Source organism: Abramis brama (genome assembly GCF_963993115.1).
Source record: "Abramis brama genome assembly, chromosome: 4".
Lineage (NCBI taxonomy): Eukaryota > Metazoa > Chordata > Actinopteri > Cypriniformes > Leuciscidae > Abramis > Abramis brama.
In genome coordinates, this window is record NC_139966.1 from 485,001 (window position 1) to 505,006 (window position 20,006).

The following is a 20,006-nucleotide window of genomic DNA, read 5'->3' on the forward strand; positions in this document are numbered from 1 at the left end:
CATTATTACATGGCTTGGTTGAATTCCAATGTGGAATGCGGTCTGTTATTTCTTGATATCAGACCGCTGCAAAGCACTAGCGGCGCCAGGATTTTGATTGTAGGTGGGCCTCCAGAAAACTGGATGGGCCAGTTAAAATAAGCCAAAAATTAAAAAATAAAATAAAAACGGGTTCCCCTTCATCTCCGTTTCAGCGCTTTTCTGGGCATTGAGGACAGTGACTCAGTAGCCTACCTAAATTTAATGCGTAATTAGCATAGGTAAAAAAAAAAAAAAAACCTTAAACAGGATTTTTTTTGTTGCTTTTTTAATACAATTACAATTTCATTTAATTTATTGTTTAATAAAATTATAGGCCTATTATTTTTAATTTATTAACAGCAACAACAGCTGTAAAGATGAAGTTGACGATCACCATCTCCATAGTGAACGCGAGAGAAATGCACATCATGGATTACATAATCAGAGAGTAGCCTATTTCTTTTCGTTTTAAATTGTTAAAAAGACATTTCAAGCTTTCTTAAGATTTATTTCATGTCTGTGAGGCCTACGCTGAGTTTCGTTAAATTAGGATGAGATGCGCTCCAGTTCACGAGCAATGCAAGTGACCACGCAGGCGCCTTCATGATTAGGCCTATCGTCTGCTTTATTTTGCTGCTTATTTATTAAATACAGGCAATTGGTTGAAAAAAAAATATATTATAAAAATATAATATTAAAATTAAGATACAATTTATACAAAACGAAATTCACTTCAAAAAAAGTCATTCTACAAAACCAAACTTAATTAAGTGGTCAAAATCATGTCTGACCCGCTCCATGTCTCTCGATATTGCGCATCCTACTCGTGCGGTTCACTTTTCATAATCCACATAAATAAAAAAATAACATTATAATATTTTAACAAATATTAAACTAAATGAGCTTTTTTAATGGCTACAACATGTATAGTAGCTAGACATAGACTCTCTATTTGTACAAATTGCTGCACATTCATTTTATTCTGAATTTTGCACACATAAGTTGAAAGGCATTTGTTTGTGCATGCATAGCAAAACATATCTGCAACATTTATCAAGTTCACTGATAATTATGCGTGCATTTATTAATTATTATCTTAATGAATAATGAAACAAGGACGAAGCATATAAACTGCGTTGTTTGTTTAGAATGGAATGGATCGCAAATAGATCCGAATGAAGAAACGTACAAAACCATAGTAGGAAATGGGTCTCGAGTGTTCCTGCAGAGAGGGGTTTCTCGCTGCAGAATCGGATCAAGACGAAGCAGCGAAGTCGCCTTGCGGAGAACAAGGTTACGCGGCTTATGCGCATTGCAAGTTGTGGAGAGACACTGGGAAGTTCGCTTGAGTAAAAACAATAGGCTTCAGATATTCTATGTGGGGAAGGGGGATTGGTTTGTTAAACTATGAATGTGAAACCATAGTAAAAACAATTGGCGTTGATTGACGCCAATCGGACGTTCATGTTTTTTTTCTGTTTTTTTTTTTTTTTTGAAAGTTAGGCTAATAAACATGTTGCATTCGGCCTGATTATGTCATTTTTTTAAGTTACATAGCCTTCCTCCAGTTTTCCTCAACTTGACTAATTAAGAGGCGATATTTGACCGGCATATCTTCAAAATGTCCGGAAAACGAAACCTCTGCCGGTCACTTTGACCGGCACCATTTTTTTCTAACGGAAACTCTGATATATATATGTCTATGTCTATAGATATATAATTTCTACTTTGTTTGCAATTTCTGTTATGTAAAGAATTATTTTTAAATAAGCAATTTATCTTAGATTATAACTACTACGTCAAAGTGTGTGTGTGTGTGTGTGTGTGTGTGTGAGAGAGAGAGAGAGAGAGAGAGAGAGAGAGAGAGAGAGAGAGAGAGAGAGAGAGAGAGAGAGAGAGAGAGAGAGAGAGAGAGAGAGAGAGAGAGAGAGAGAGAGAGAGAGTGAGAGAGAGAGTGAGAGTGTGTGTGTGTGTAGACGTACATTTGTATGGTCCTGCTGTAATCCTGATCTCTCCTCCATGATCCACACTAGAAAACACACACAGTTAATCAGTAAAGACACACAACCAGACACACACTCACTCACTCACTCACACACAAACCGATACACTCCACACACTCACTCACACACAAAAACACTCACACAATCTCTCACTCAATTAAATTATATTCAATTCAGAAAACTTTACTGGCATGACAATTACATTTTGTATTGCGAAAGCATTAAAACAACATACATCTATGTACAGGAAAATAAAAATAATATTATATATATTCATGGGTAGATAAAGCAAAAATTAAAATAATAACATAAATCAATAATAAAATAAAATAAATCAATAATAATAATAAAAAAGTATAATAGAGAAATCATGTAACGACTGAACTTAGAAATTTAACATTATATACGTGTGTGTGTGTGTGTGTGTGTGTGTGTGTGTGTCTGATGGGCTGTGTGTTTTTGGGCTGTGAGTGAGTGTGTTTATTAGATGTTTGCTTGTTTCTGCTCATTATATTAATATTCATGTTTGCGGTCTGTCAAATTCCTTGTCGCAGGAGTTTCTTAGTCTAATAGATGCTTTTGATCTATCGCAGAGGATCAACGACTCTACTCATATTCAGGGCCACACGCTGGATCTCAGCTTACGGGCTCGATGCCACTGATATTGTATTCTCAGATGTTCTGCTGTCCGATCATAAGCCTATTTTATTCTCCAGGGCCCAGAAACACCTCAGACCCCAGAGGGTTAAAGAGCAGCGACGTTACTGCCTCTTTACTGAGAATTATCCTGTAGCTTTTCAGTTGTGTTAGAAAAGCCATGTATGGGGTTTCCGGTGAGCAGTGTAATGGAGTAATGGACTTCCCCATTCAGTGTCCTTTAACTACCCCATCGAGTTTTTCCTGACACACTACAAACACTAACAAGACAACTTTTGAATAACAGTACCCATCTAAAAAGGCAAGTAAAACAACGAAAACATCCAAGCGAACATGAAAGCCGAGGCGCCCGTTACACCAGACGAAGTGAACATGTAACTCAAGAATGTGGAATGGCCCAAACACTTCTGATCAACTAAAATTCCCCTGCGTTAACGATGGCTCCACAAATGATTTGGGCAGGCCTGTGTCTACCACAGAAATATAAGAGGCAATTGATTTAAATTCAATGGCAAATCTCCTGGCCCTGATGCCTTTACCATCGTATTTTATAGACTTTCTCCTCCGTTTTAGCCCCAATTCTACAAAGAGTATATAATGAGGCCCTTCTTTCAGGCCGGCTCCTAACAACCATGTCTGAGGCATCCATTTCATTGTTGCTTAAGAAAGATAAAGATCCACTGCTTTGCAGTAGCTACAGGCCAATTTCATTGTTAAATGTGGAATTCTATCTAAGGTTCTTGCCCTTCGCCTTCAGCAAGCGTTGCCTGCTGTTGTTTCCCCTGACCAGACAGGTTTCATGACTGGGAGACACTCATTTAATAATACCAGAAGACTTTTTAATACCATCATTGATGCTGAGAGGGCATTCGACAGGGTAGAGTCGGAGTATTTTTTATTTTTTTTTAAATAAATTTGGTTTCAGCTCCAATTTTTTATCATGGATTTGATTACTATACTCCTCCCCTGTAGCATCTGTGCAAACCAATGCAACACTTTCTAAAGCCTTTCCCCTTCATCAAGGCACATGCCAAGGTTGCCCCCTTTCGCCTCTATTATTTGCTTTGGCTATTTGGCCTTTTGGTTGTGAAGTGAGGAAAAGTTTGAGGGCATTACCTGGTTTTGAACCTCTTATAAACTGTCCCTTTATGAAGACGACCTTCTTTTATATATAGCTAACCCAATTTCATTGTTACCACCAATCCTCGAGATTTTTGTATCATTTGGCAAACTCTGGTCACAAATGAAATCTTCAAAAGAGCTAATTGTTCCCTATCAATTTAGCAGCTGAGACACTTTCCCAACATACTTTCCCTTTCCCACTTTCCCAACATACTTTTATAGTGGTCTCAAGAAGGATTAAGATATCTAGGCGTATTCATCACTAAGATCACAAAGATATCTCTAGAAAATGTTTTAATTCTTTAATTGATGTTTATAAGGCGGGTATAGATAAGTGGTCCTCTCTTCCTATCTCGTTAATTGGCCGTATTAACTTGGTTAAAAGGACAATTTTACGCACATTTTTATATCTCTTCCAGCATATACCCCTTCTCATTAACAAGTAATTTTTGTCACTCTACTTTTGTCACACTTTTTTTGTGGTGCGGCAAGTGTGCACAGATTAGGAAAATTGTACTTGAACTCCCAAAGTCCAAAGGGGACCTCGCTTTACCAAATGTTTAACAGTATTACAGGGCCTGTAATATCAATAAGCTTTTGTATTGGACCAACTCCTCAAGAGTTTCTGATTACCCTGTTTGGGCCCGAATGGAATTGCCATCCTCAAAATTCTCCCTTCATTTTGTGATTTGCTCTCAGCTTCCTAGAAATTGTAAAAATGTCTCTAACAGTTTAATAGCAGCCCATACTCTTAAAATATGGGTTCAATTTAGGAAGCATAATGAGTTAATCAGACCATCTGTTCTGGCTCCTATAGTAAACCATTTATCTTTTCTACCATCATGTTCTGATCCAGTTTTTTGTGACTGGTCTTCTACGGTTCCCAGCACAGTTTGATCTAATGCAAGATTCTTCACAGAGCCAAAATATACCCAGACAGAAGTGACAGTGGCAATAGGTGCAACCAATCTCCAGCCAATCACACTCACATGTCCCGGTCCTGTCCAGGTCTGACAGAGTTTTGGTCTAAAATATTTAAAACTTTGAAAAAACCAAATCAGGTTTTCTTCAAAAATCAGTTTGTCTTTGAAAGGGTCTTTAAAAACCTTTCATAAAACATGGAGACCTTTTTTAGATTATATTGATACCATTAATCTCTCTCTTGAAAATGCAGATGAGGATAAACTATATATATATATATATATTTAGAAAAGCGGAGCTGTGATTCATTTAATTTTTACATATACACGATGTTGTATCTGCACAAAATGCCAATAGCCTAAATATATTTAGAAATAAGAAAAGTCGGGTATGTGCTCATGCGTCACCCCACTGGACCTCAGCTAACACAGCCCCTTTTTCAGATATCCTACATTAGTTGCGAAACTGTTTGACTGATGAAACATGTCATGTACGGAAGCCCTGAACCGCAACGCAAAAAAGAATAAAAATCTGTAAAAAAAAAAAAATCTAGCATTTCGAGATTAAAGTCGAAACATTACCAGAATACAGTCTTCTGTAGAAGTTGCGTGTGTGCGCAATCATAACGTCGCGCGTCCACTGGTGCATAGGGCGTGTTTCCAATTCAGAATTTTTTGTGTGTGTTTCTCAAATATAATATATAATATAATATAACCACTGGTGGTGGTTGAGGAGAGATTCCCTGAAAGGATTGTAAAGCGCTTTTAGGTGTAGGCCTACAGTAAACATATGAAAGCGCTATATAAATGCCTCATTCATGCATTCATTCATAAAGCTGGATATCTTGATCCAGTCTGAAAAGTGTTTTCGCCTGTAGGCTAAAGTCTATTTCGGCGCAGTATATTTTATAACGTCCTAGCCTAATGCCATGTTGGTAGACCTGTAGATTTTCTTTTTGTTGAAAGACAAGATAAAAGTAAAGCTATTATTTTGTGTAGATCCAGTTTACACACACACACACACACACACACTGACACACACGCACACACACATGCACACATGAATGCCTGTGCGGCAATGTGAAATAACGGCAAGCACACATGCAACTTATACAGAAGACTATATTCTGGTAATGTTTCGACTTTATTCTCGAAATGTTTCAACTTTAATCTTGAAATATTTTGACTTTATTCTCTTTATTCTCGACTTTATAAGCCCTGAAACGCAACGTAAAAAAACGCTTTTTTTTTTTTTTTACGTGGCGGTTCAGGGCTTCCGTAGTCAGGACCTCTGAAATAACTGAAATCATTTTGCAAAGTGATATGGAACTGTAATGCAGTCAAGACCTGCCTAGAAATGGGAGCTCTCAGGGAAGACTCTAATATCACGTCATTCATTAACCACAGATCTAGCCAATCACTACTCGACATATGGAGTATTTAAGCCCGGTTAACACTCATTACTACATTCGCAGAAACTGACGCCGGCATTCACTCACCCGTGTCTCGATTGCAGCCATAACGATACAGAATTTTTAACTCACCGACTCTGACAGCCGTTCTCAAGCCCCAGGCCCGAGCGGATCGAGACCCGTGTGTAGGAAGCCAGCGCATGGCAGTTCTCCTTCCCGGGGCTAAAAACAGCAATCTGAGGAGAGATGATCTCCTCCTACTGCCGTTCAAGTTTTTCAAGTGGGGTTTCAAGTTTCTGGTGGGTCTTTTGTTCCACCAGCCACTATTAATGTGTCCCCTCTACTAGGATCAAACTTCATTCAAGGCAATGAAGTTTCCTTCATTCAAAGGCAATCCCCGGGAAGAACTCGATTTATGCCAAGTGATGATTGCGGACTTTAATCAAACATATGGGGGCACATTATTTTATGAATATCACAGATCGTTCTCAGCAAATCCGTCTCTTTTATCACGCTAACTAACACTATATTAGACTTGTCCGTTACAGACACTGAACTGCTGTTACATCATTTTGGCAGCCAAAAACCTCTGACTTGTGCAGTTTGTAGTTCTCATGGTCACTCTGCATCATTCTGCTAAAGCTCTTGTCAGCAGAGCTCCAGTCGCTGTACACAGTGCTGAACCTGTAAACACCACTTTCAATGCTAAAGGCTGTCCTATTACTGTGTTCAAAGGAATTCCTCTCTGCAATAACGTCAATGAATCTATCTGCACATTTTCGAATTTTTTCTATTATTATTATCATAAATATCATTGTTATTATCATTATTTGATACGCTAAATAGACCAATTCAATAGACTAAATAGACCAAAGATCAGCCACGTAGGCGTTCCACTTCCAAAAGAGAAAACATTAGGCCCATCAACTTCTCCGGAGCTTCACTAGCTTCAGTCGGTTCTCATCGGTATAAATTATATCAAGCCTTGAAGTTCTGCATAATTAAGGGCATGGCCACTATAGTGACAGGTGATTGCCGCTGCAGTCACTACTAGTGTTTAGGTGTGTTTGACATCGGCTGCGTCTGGAAGAAACCGATCGGCGAGAGTTGTGTGCAGGCGAGGAGGAGCTGAAAACAGAGATGTGAAGTCAGACACTTTCTGCTTCCCATAGTGTCGCTCGTGCTGTGTTTGCATACTTTATCACAGCTGAAGTGATGAAACTCTTCAGAGACATTTTCATTCAATACTTTACAAGTACTGCTTAATACAGCGCTTGTTTGCACACGAATAAAGTTAAAAATAAGCCTATACTATCAATGTAGTGGTGTCTACGCTTTTTATTCAGTTTTATTTTTATAAACACGACACATTATAACATCGTGACTGCATGAAAAGAGCTTTACTGTTTTTAAAACAGATTTGAGAGCATTAGTGGAACTGCAGGTGTGAGAATAAACACGAAACACATGTGATAGTTCGTTAAAGAAAAGCTGTCATCATCAGAGCTCATGCTGCCGCTCTGGAGAAGCTGCGCTGGCTGAGTCCTCCGACTGATCTCGAATCACTCTCGCCGTACTGTGATGGTATATGTCACAGTCACGTGGCGTCAGCGCTGTCTCAAGTAGGACAGAATTTCTAACCGGCATGCACTGCTCAAGTCAGTCACTGATCGGCCTGCAGCCGAACAAGCTTTTGTCACCTGCGTGAAGTTGGCCCTCCACCCAACGCAAACCTTCGCCAAAATATGCTCAATCGTTTGTGCTCCGTTTGTGCTGGTTTGTGCTGTAAAAAGTTTTGTTTGAGCCGTGTCAGTTTTTTAGATATTAAAATAATATTTTTAGGTCATTCTGAAGTCACTCAGAACCCCACATGCTCCAAATTCACCCAAAATAGTCTCGTTCGTTTGTGCTTCGTTTGTGCTGGTTTGTGCCGGTAAAATTTTCGTTTGTGCTGCGTCGGGTTTTACAATATTAGACACTGAATGAGAGAATTATAGACCAGGCTTTGTTTTTTACAGTAGCTACAGTTAAAGTAAAACAGGTAAGACCGAAATGGCAAACCAAATCACAATATTCACTTAACTGTTATCCTGTGTGTTTTCAACTTTTAACGGACACTGCGGATCACAGGATGTGTGGCATTTAACACAAACTACAAAGTGTTTTTACTTACTGTAGGCTATGTTGTGTTGAACACATATGAACATTGTCATAAATACAAGCACCATAATCTGTTTGCTGTGTTTATACATACATAGGGTGTGTGTGTGTGTGTGTGTGTGTGTACAGGCCTATACAGTATGGGCCATAAATTTGGATTATTATAAAGTCTCTTAGCTCACCAAGGCTGAATTTTTTTTGATCAAACATACACTGAACATTATGAAATATTATTACACTTTAAAAAATCTATTTTCTGTTTTAATATAATTACTATATGTAATTCATTCCTGTGATGTCAAAGCTGAATTTTCTGTATCATTACTCCAGTTTTCAATGTCACATGATTCTTCAGAAATCATAGTAAAATGTTGATTGTGTGCTCAATTATTATTGGTGCTCATATCAATGTTGAATACCCATTGCGTGGGTTTTGGATGCTTAATATTTTTGTGGAAACCGTGATTTTTTTCTCACTTTTAATTAATTTAATGCGTCCTTGCTAAATAAAAGTATTATTTTTTATAAAAGTTACTTAACCAAAACCTTTGAATTGTTGTATATCTTGGTTTCCAGAAAAAAAAGAGCACTATATTAAACAGCACAACTTTTTTCAACATTGATAATGTTTCTTGAGCATCAAATTTATAACATCAGCATATAAGAATGATTTCTGAAGGATCATGTGACACTGAAGACAAAAGTAATGATCCTGAAAATTCAGCTTTGATCACAGGAATAAATTACACTTTACTATATATTCACATATAAAAGTATTATATTGGAATATATACTGAATATATATGGAAAATTTCACAATTTTATTGTATTTTTGATCAAATAAATACAGCCTTGGTGAGCAGAAGGGACTTCTTTGAGAAACATTAAAAAATAAACATTTTCAAACTTTTGACCGGTACTGTGTGTGTGTGTGTGTGTGTGTGTGTGTGTGTATCTTTTATTTAATAACTATTATTATTATTATGTATAAACTCATGACTCAATTAATTAAGTCAAAATGATTTAACATTTGAAATTTAATTATGTACTATCGAACATCCATTAACAAAAACATTTACCTTTAAAAACTTAAACTTAAAAACACTTAATACTGACTAGTTACTATCTGTCTTCAAACCAAAAATACTACACAAAATAATAGACTTGAGTGCAAACTTCCATAAAATAGCACACTACTTCTCCTAACAGGAGTAGGAAAACAAGTTCATACAAAAAGTTCAACAAAAATAATTTACCGTGTGAAATTATATTAAAATAGTGCAAACAGTCTTCTGTGTATAATACAGCATGTGGACATATTTTGTTTTTATCTGACGCTCCTGTCACTCCACTTCTCAGGTCGTCATACATCTCCCAGACACATGGAGACCTCCTGCAGTAGGCCACATAATGTCCAAGAGCATCCTGGGTTAAGCCTCCTCTAAAAGCAATGACTGCCCGTAAAGTAAATCTCTCTCCTTGGAGCATCAGATTGGAGGGAAATTCACTCAAAAGAAATTCTGTGGAGTTGCTTCCCAGGTCAGTGTCAATCCACATAAGTTCTCCCAGACTGTAACTGTGAGAAACTTTCCCTGCACAGAGCACTTTTCCTGAGGTATCTGGCTTGATTGCAGAGGGACACTGTGACGGACTTTAGATCGGTCTGAGGCAGGGGGACTCCGGAAGGTGAAGGCCTTCTTCCACCGCGGTCTGAAGATGAGCCATGCCAGAAGCCTGCAGTACAGCAACAGTTTCTTTTTCAGTTTGCAATTTCTTGTTTGCTGAGAGCACAATACTGTGAGGAGCACTGTTTTGTTAATGAAACACAATGCGTTTTGTCATTGACTTTTCAATGATAGTGGAGATGTGGCATTGTGCATCGATTTGGAGAGCACCAGACTTCAGTCGGACAGCTTTGAATATTTCACTCAGCAGCTCTGCCCTCTCTATGTAGGCCTGTGCATTCAGACCCTTTGTGGTGATGGATTTCACTAGCTGGAGGAGGTTGCTGGAATCCTCATTGCAAACTATTTTCAAAAGTGACACTACCGCAGAAAGCACAACATAAGCATTGACAAAAAGCATCAAATGCACGTTTCCATTTTTCAACAAGTCCACTTTGAGTCTTTTCCCCCTCACAGATGGATCTGCATGGAGCCATTCAGGACAAGGAAAGAGGTATGAACTCCTCTTCCTCTCTTTGGGTGGAACCACTAAGCCTTTCCAGTTTTCAACAGCTTCGTCATCTGTTGGATGGATGTTTGTGACAGTGTCAGACTTCCCAGAGCAGGAAGCATCCATTTCTGGCCTTCCATCTACACTGGAGATTGTGGTGGGTAGTGGATTGACTCCTGTGTCAACAACTGTCGCAACAGCTTCATCCTCTTCACCTTTTTCCACACTCTTTTGTTTTGCAGAAAAAAATATGCATGTTGCCTTCAGTGAAGGACAGATGTCGAGCAATGAATCGATCTACTCGAATAGGCAAGTTTTCATGCTTGAAAAGGCCACGTTTGATGTTTTTGAACTCGGCTTCGACATTGGCTGAACTTGCGGTGATGTTGGAGCTCCGGAAGTGAGGGATCATTACCCCTGTCCAGAGTGGTAAGTAATTTGCAAGCCAGATTATATTGGGAATAATCTCAGGAAGGAAGTGCATATTTGTCATGATCACCATTAGCTACGGCAAGTGACCTGCTCTCCTCATATGTCTGTTACCCACTGCCGCAGGTCTGTCTGTGTTTGGTCACATGGATCCACTTCTTCCAGGTTCGCACCCTCTACATCTGGAATGATGACACACTCTTCTGCAATTCGGGCTTTCATGTATTTCTTGCACCTTTCTGAAATGAGGGGGGCTCCAGAGCAGTCGTTGCCCTCTGCTTCACTGAGAGCCACAATAGTAATACATCTTAGTAGCTCTCTTGCATCGTCCATGGATTGTGACATGAGAAGCTGAGCTATTGACCTCACAAAGAAATCTTGAATGCAATGTGTTTTTTGTTTTTTTTCAAGCAGTCCCACCGGCAGATCATCTTGATGCAGTGTGCAACATCAACCCGCACAATACAAGGTGGGACTTTTGCTGACTGTTTACCGAGTAAGACTCCACAACACTCATTGATGTAGGTCTTAAGATCAGGATGAGGAGTAAAGCCTTGACCAAAGCTCAGAGCAAAGCCAGAGAAAAGTCACTCACAACCTCTTTTGGAGTAGGTGCACCTGCGTATCCATTCTGTCAGCCAATGTGTTATGGCATTAACATCATGACTCTCTGACTGCATTTGCACCACTGGGACACTTGACAACACCCTGATATAGGAATACATGGCCAGATTTGCCATTTGGTCTCTGTAGTTTTCTCACCACTGAGCCAGTTGCATCAAAGCTCACTGTGGGGTTTGTAGATGTCTTTGATAATGTCTTGTACAGATACACTCACCTAAAGGATTATTAGGAACACCATACTAATACTGTGTTTGACCCCCTTTCGCCTTCAGAACTGCCTTAATTCTACGTGGCATTGATTCAACAAGGTGCTGAAAGCATTCTTTAGAAATGTTGGCCCATATTGATAGGATAGCATCTTGCAGTTGATGGAGATTTGTGGGATGCACATCCAGGGCACGAAGCTCCCGTTCCACCACATCCCAAAGATGCTCTATTGGGTTGAGATCTGGTGACTGTGGGGGCCATTTTAGTACAGTGAACTCATTGTCATGTTCAAGAAAACAATTTGAAATGATTCGAGATTTGTGACATGGTGCATTATCCTGCTGGAAGTAGCCATCAGAGGATGGGTACATGGTGGTCATAAAGGGATGGACATGGTCAGAAACAATGCTCAGGTAGGCCGTGGCATTTAAACGATGCCCAATTGGCACTAAGGGGCCTAAAGTGTGCCAAGAAAACATCCCCCACACCATTACACCACCACCACCAGCCTGCACAGTGGTAACAAGGCATGATGGATCCATGTTCTCATTCTGTTTACGCCAAATTCTGACTCTACCATCTGAATGTCTCAACAGAAATCGAGACTCATCAGACCAGGCAACATTTTTCCAGTCTTCAACTGTCCAATTTTGGTGAGCTCGTGCAAATTGTAGCCTCTTTTTCCTATTTTTAGTGGAGATGAGTGGTACCCGGTGGGATCTTCTGCTGTTGTAGCCAATCCGCCTCAAGGTTGTGAGTGTTGTGGCTTCACAAATGCTTTGCTGCATACCTCGGTTGCTGTTTACTAAGCTCTGGCCTCTTTTGATGAACACAGGACTGTGAAAATGGAATCCCTGTCGACTAGTAAAACAACTCAATAATCCTGACTCCAAAATGTTTTTTTTTTTAATCTATTACTGTATTGGTCTGAATATAAGGATAATATAATATATTAAGGATAATGTAGCTGGATAATATATCTTATATTAGGACCAATATGGTAATGTTGATCCCTAGATTGTCATTGTCTATTGAACAGAAAAGTCATTGCTAATACTAATATCACTAATTTAGCTATGAAATGTTAACTAGCCTACAGTTGCACATGTGACCCATGTTCTTTTTTTATACTAAAAGGCAGCTTGTTGCAACTGTAATCAGCATTTCATAGCTAAATTAGTAATATAAGTGTTATTAATGAGTTTTCTGTTCAATAACCATGGACAATCTTAGCTCTCTTGAATGTTGTACAATTATTCTTGAAGCTACTAATATTGTAACTGAGTTTTGAAACAATGTATACTTACATTGGCCAGAAATTTGGATTAGTAATGACTTTTGTAGTTTGATATGTATCGACCTTTTCTTCACCTACTCTACACTATTTTATACATAGTGCATTCTTGAACAGAAGTGTCACTTGCCCCTAGTGGTGGCAGTGAAGTGTAGTAGATGAGACTCATTTTCTAAATAAATAAAAAATACAATCAGGAGAGACCAGTGCATGAAGTAAAGATAATTGTTTATTGAACAAATTATGTGATGACAGAAAGTCTTCTTCAATTCAACTTTAAAAATGTGCTCACCTCGAGGATATTTTTGCTGTTCTCGTGCCCAAAATTGCTGAAGTTACATTAAACTACGACTTGATGGCACACACGCAGAAATTAATTTTGCCCAGAGAGAAAGTGAGTGACAGAAAAAGAGTCTGGCATAATGTCTGAACACCATGACGATTTTAATAAATATTACAAAACTACAAATCACTGATAAGAAGTTGAAGTTCTATTAAATCATCTTTATTAGCATCTAGCATTTTGGTAAGAGATTAAATAAATGAAAAACCCGAAATAAAATGCAATACATCTAATAATAGGCCTAATAAATATCAACATTTATAAATTGATTTAATGTCTAATATTGTAAAACCCGACACAGCACAAACAAAATTTTTACCGGCACAAACCAGCACAAACGAAGCACAAACGTACGAGACTATTTTGGGTGAATTTGGAGCATGTGGGGGGCTGGTGACGTCATCAACAATAATTTAATGTCTAATATTTTAAAACCCGACGCAGCACAAACGAAAATTTTACTGGCACAAACCAGCACAAACGAAGCACAAACGAACACAACTATTTTGGGTGAATTTGGAGCATGTGGGGTTCTGAGTGACCTCAGAATGACCTAAAAATATTATTTTAATATCTAAAAAACCGAAACGGCTCAAACTAAATTTTTTTACTGCACAAACCAGCACAAACGGAGCACAAACGATTGAGCATATTTGGGGTGAATTTGAAGCATGTGGGGGGGCTGGTGACATCATCATCTATAATTAAATGTCTGATATTTTGAAACCCGACGCAGCACAAATGAAACCTTTACCGGCACATACCAGCACAAACGAACGAGACTATTTTGGTTGAATTTGGATCATGTGAGGGGGCTGAGTGACCTCAGAATGACCTAAAAATATTCTTTTAATAACTAAAAAACTGAAACAGCACAAACAAAACTTTTTACAGCTCAAACGGAGCACAAACGATTGAGCATATTTTGGCGAAGTTTTGCGTTGGGTGGGGGGCCAACTTCACGCAAGTGCTTTTGTCTGATATCAGTGAGAGTCACGTCACCTCAGCTAATCCTGCCTTTTTGCCCATTTTCATTGACGACCAGCTCCGCCGACTTTGGGCTTTAAAAAATGCTCTTCAGAAAACTATGGGTGATGTCAAGGACACTACTTCCATATATTTTTTTTTCCAGTCCATGGATTTTGCAAGTGACAACTGTGTAACCAGTTTTAAAGCAATGACAAAAGTTCGAGCATAGCATGCAAACTGTTCTGTCGTTGCTGTACCGACGAGCACAGAACACTATTTGACCCAAAGAAAGAGAAAAAAAACAGCTGTCCTATAAAGACCTCAGGGAACTGTGTAAAACTTGTGTAAAAGTTGTAACAGTTTTACAGTTACATTTTGTACCATTAGCTTTCAGGGCGTGTTACAACTGTTACAAACTGTTACAAAGTTAAATATGACGGTACATGCAAGTGAGATTACTCAATGTAACTCCACAACAAAAATGTATCCACTAACCATTGAAAAGAGTAAAATTATTCCTGCGTTTCGTTATTGCCGGTTTATCCGAACCTATAAAGGATTGGCCCTCTTCTGAACGGAGGCGGAGAGCAGCAACTCAATTGCATTTAAAGGGACACACACAAAAAATGGCGAGTTTTTTTCACACCCAAAAAGGGGCAAATTTGACAAGCTATAATAAATGTTCTGGGGGGTATTTTGAGCTGAAATTTCACAGACACATTATGGGGACACCATAGATTTATATTACATCTTGTAAAAAGTGGCATAATATGTCACAATTTAGCGATACTAAGTCTTAGATAAGGGGGGCCTGTCCGATCTCAGTTTCTGGAACAACCTGCTTCAAAGCTGGAATGGCATATCTTTTTTCTATAATGGCATTCCCGAATCGTCCATAGCTTTAGACCTATTTACTGATGCCGCTTCCTCTTAAGGGTCATCACATGCGGTCTTAATGCACATTAGACTTATGCGACTCTCCGAACTAAACCAAATTATACATTACTCACATCCTCTTTCGCTAACACTAAAGATAACTTTGTTACTAGCAAGAGTAAGGTAAGTTCACCACATATCATAAACCTTGCCTATAAAACCTCCTTAGGCAAGTATACTATCTATACAAACTCTGGTTTTGGTGGTAGTTTCCCTTACTTATTTACTTCACAACCTAATTAGGCCTATCGAGGCTATCTCATGCACCCAAGTTACCTTCTCCTCAACACGGCCTAACGTGGCCTCCTTTTCGTGACCAATGCGGTTTGATATCACGTCATTCATTAAACACTTCATTCATTGACCTCAAATCTAGCCAATAACCACTGGAAATATGGAGTATTTAAGCCCGGATAACACCCATTATAACGTTCGCAGAAACTGACGCTGGTCTTTCTGGTAGAACTACTTTTCCTGTGCGTTTACTGAAAATAATTGCACACCTTAGAATGTTCATCAACCAATCAGAATGAAGCATTCAACAGCCCGTGGTATAACTAGAGCTAAACCTCTAAAAATTCTCAATAAGACCTTTATGAAATGTAGTAAAATGTAGTAAAATGTAGTAACTGGTTTGTAATAAGTGTAGATTGTAATGCTGTTTTTTGAGTTGTTTAATCAAAACTCTTCCTGCTCTACATACTTGAGTTTATCCAGTTTATCAGTGAGCAGCTTGACTCCTGAATCTCCTGGGTGATTGTAGCTCAGATCCAGCTCTCTCAGGTGTGAGGGGTTTGAACTCAGAGCTGAAGACACATAACCACAGCCTTCCTCTGTCACCATACAGCCAGACAATCTACAAAGACATACAGCAACATTCCACATGACATTAGTTTGGCATTCACAAACTGCATAGTTTGTATTTTCAGCTGTTATTTTCTGTAGATTCTTTCTTAAAATTAACAAAAACATTAATTAGCATAGCATTAATTATGATCATGCTTTTCTCACGGTTGTCATAGAAGTCACACTACCAGAATTTCATATGAGGTCAAATTTTATCGCAATAGTCAATGATTGACCATTTTAATGTATTATTACATGTAATATTAGTGAACAAACATTTCAAATTTTGACCTAGGAGCAGAGGAATATTTTCAAGGGTTCACAAAATGTGTCCCTGACAGCCTAATTGTGGCCAAAATCTTACAGTATGAACCAGGCTTTAGGCAGGTCACTCCACTAGCAGGGAACAGTAAAGGTAAAGGGCACCTAAGTAGTGAGTTTAGGTATAGGGGTGAAACCCTAAAGTGACATTTTTAATTTCTCTCACCATAATTATCTCATTAACTTCTACACTGCTTCTTTGTTACTTTTTTAACACTCTGAATGTGGATTATATAAACACTGAGCAGTGTACATTACTGGGGATTTTTATGCGAGGAATCATCCTGGATAAGATCGATGTTCAAGTAAGATTTTTGCACCAGAATGCAGGTAGCAAGGTCAAGCCCCAGAGATGATGTTAATTGGTGTGGTGATGAATATTGGTATTGAATGCATTATTTTTTTATTTCAAATGTCATTTGCAAAATGGTCAATTACATCCCTGCAAATGTTGTTTTTGTCTCTTGTTCTGGCATTCCATTGAGAGCAGATTTGTTGACAAAATGTCATCATTATTTATTGTGATAATATATTTTTATATTAATTGTTTAATGGAAAACCATTTACCTCAGTGTCTGTAGCTTACAGTTTGGACTCTTCAGTCCAACAGAAAGAAGCTTCACTCCAGAATCCTGCAGGTCATTGTTACTCAGGTCCAGCTCTCTCAGAAAGATGTTTGAGGATTGAAGAACTGAAGACAAATTCTCACAACACTGAGCTGTGAGATTACAGCTATGTAACCTGTGTGGAGAACAAAACAAACAGCAATATTAATTTGTTTTTCATGTAGGGTTTATAACAGGGGTTCTCAACTCAGGCCCTTGAGATCCACTCTCTGGCAGAGTTTAGCTCAAACCCTTATCAAATACTCCTGAACAAGCTAATCAAGGTCATCTGGATTACTAGAAAGTTGCAGTCAGGTGAGTCTGATCAGGGTTGGAGTTAAACTCTGCAGGAAAGTAGATCTTGAGGGCCTGAGTTGAGAACCCTTGGTTTAGAGAAACTTGTTCATGCTTTCATCACCAGCAGGGTGGATTATTGTAATGGACTCCTCACTGGCCTTCCCAAAAAGACCATAAGACAGTTGCAGCTCATACAGAACGCTGAGCAGAACCAGAAAATATGAACATATCACACCAATCCTCAGGTCTTTACACTGGCTCTCAGTTAGATTTAGGATTGATTTTAAAGTATTATTACTGGTATATAAATCATTCAATGGCCTAGGACCTCAATACATTGCAGACGTGCTCACTGAATATAAACCCAACAGATCACTCAGATCATTAGGATCACACCAGCTAGAAACACCAGGGGTTCACTCTAAGCATGGCGAGTCTGCTTTTAGCTATTATGTTGGAACCAGCTTCCAGAAGAGATCAGATGTGCTCCTACAGTAGTCACATTCAAATCCAGACTCAAAACACTTCTGTTTAGCTGTGCATTTACTGAATGAGCAGAAAGTGATGCATAAGGATGTAGTGTAACAACAAATTATAATTTTTTCCAAAGTGTTGACAACTTAGTGTTAACTAATTATTGTTATAAACAGGTACTACCAACACAATATTAGTGCATTCCTGGAACTGGGCGTCGTTACACTACATCCTTATGCATCGCTTTCTGCCAGGACTTTTACGTGCTTTTCTCAACTCAGTGGAGTGATGTCGGTGTCCGGGTTAGAAGTAGCATGAGCCGTCAGGCAAGTGTTATCTAAATAAACTCCTGATGTACTTAAAAACTTTCCAATGCCTCATTTTAAAAACTTTCCAATGCCTCATTTTATGAGTACAGAACCTATGTGTACTACTGTAGAAGTTTGATACCATTCTGGGCATTATTTTTGGGGTAATTTACGAGGTACAAATACAAGGGGTGGGGGGGGGGTTGGCTCTAGGTCATAGTGCAAAGGACCCTAGGTTGATTTTACTCTGAATAAGTAGGGATGCACCGATGCCTCTTTTTCCAGAACGATACTGATACTTTTGATTTGGTTCTTGCCGATAACGATACCTGTATTTTCACTACATTTGTAACTTTTTAATATATTGGGTAGAGAAACCAAAAGAATATTAATCAAATTAGTTGGCTTAATTTGTTTAGTAAATATATATTTCCTTCAGTTATTTTCATGCTTAACCCCCTGAGGTCGACAATCGCGCCGGCGCGATAGGCTCGCTTTTTTTTTATCAGTTTAAACGAGATTAATTTTGCTCTGTTGACTTTGGTATTACAAACAAGTTTCATACATAAATCGATTCTGTTAAATGTGTATTTTTTTTGTGCATACTCACAATAAAAACAAAGTGTTGTGCTTTTCGCCAAATAAACAAAAATAAACACGAAGCGAGTTCTGCCTTCTCTCTGCCAGTGTAGTCCATTCTGAAACGTGTCCGAAAATGAACAATAACTCAGCGAATACTCAGTCAAACAGGCATACAGACACACAGGCATGAAGCTTGAATTCTCTTCTTTTAAATGAAGTAATTTATATAAAAAACAAATATTCTCATCTTGTGAAATCTGTACTAAAAGAGACTGATTCCAGTCGAGCTCATTAGAGCTTATTCAAATGTAATGTGACCACGCCCCGGAGAGCGCGCGCTATTCAAACGCAAATGTATGAGGCAATCCATGCAAACCTGTGAACGCCTCCATATCAGCTCGAGAAAACACAAGTTTAATCAGATCATTGTAGCCTACTTGTTTACACCGTCTCGCAGCGCTGTGAGGAATAATAATAATGGAAAATTATTATGGTGAGAAAACCTCAGAAGTGCGGGTATTTCGAGGAGCAAGGATCCGACTGAGCTGAGGAATACTGTAGTAAGTTTTTTTCCTTCTCAAGTGAATTGCATTTCTGTGTGTGAATGAATGAACGGCAGAGATGCGCGCTGTTTACCACAGCTCGCAAAAAGACAGTTTAAATTTAAATCGCGTTTCTGTGTGAATGAATGATGATGTTTTAGCAAACTGTATTGCTATACTGAGATGAGTAAAAATCGAATGAAATATGTTGAAATAAAATGTAGGCTATTTTGCAACGTATTAAACTGCAAATTAACATTTATATGCCCTAATATTTCATAAAAACAACGTTACAGTCAGGCGAAATATGAAAGACAACATTTTGTTGACTAGATTTGGGTACAGTTTTTACTGTAGAATATACTGCCACATCAAATAAGCTTTTGTTTAGCAATTTCTGCTCATATGTTATATATAACTGTCTAACTGTCAAAAATAAAGTCATCAACTAAGATGTTAGCTGTTCCAGTGTTGGCTATATTCAAACTAATGAATACATATGATAAAATGTAGGCCTATAATCATTTTTTTTTTTTTTTCAAAGAAAGAGTACACTTGAAATATTGTTGAAATTGTAATTATTGTTGTAATTGTAACCTTTTAAATAAAATAGCAAAACATATTTACAAGATAGATGTAAGCAAAATCTTAAATGGTCAATATAAGTCTTCTTCTAAATATATCTTTTGTCCTTGCACTGTGGCTCAGTCAGTGTCACACCTGAATGAATGGCTCATTATGCAGAGTCATTACAAATAA

General features: G+C 38.3%; 1 protein-coding gene across 1 annotated transcript in view; it reads right to left on the reverse strand.

Moving 5' to 3' along the window:
- The window catches only part of LOC311081371 (protein NLRC3-like), a gene marked incomplete at its 3' end in the record, with an annotated part of 325,193 nt that overhangs the window by 51,092 nt on the left and 254,095 nt on the right, over nt 1-20,006 (reverse strand). Inside the window, exons 8-10 of the mRNA XM_084111912.1 lie at nt 17,007-17,180; nt 15,976-16,128; nt 2,004-2,050 (exon numbers count right to left, since the gene is read on the reverse strand). Coding sequence (XP_083968038.1) covers nt 2,004-2,050; nt 15,976-16,128; nt 17,007-17,180 — 374 coding nt within the window. The remainder of the gene's footprint in view (nt 1-2,003; nt 2,051-15,975; nt 16,129-17,006; nt 17,181-20,006) is intronic.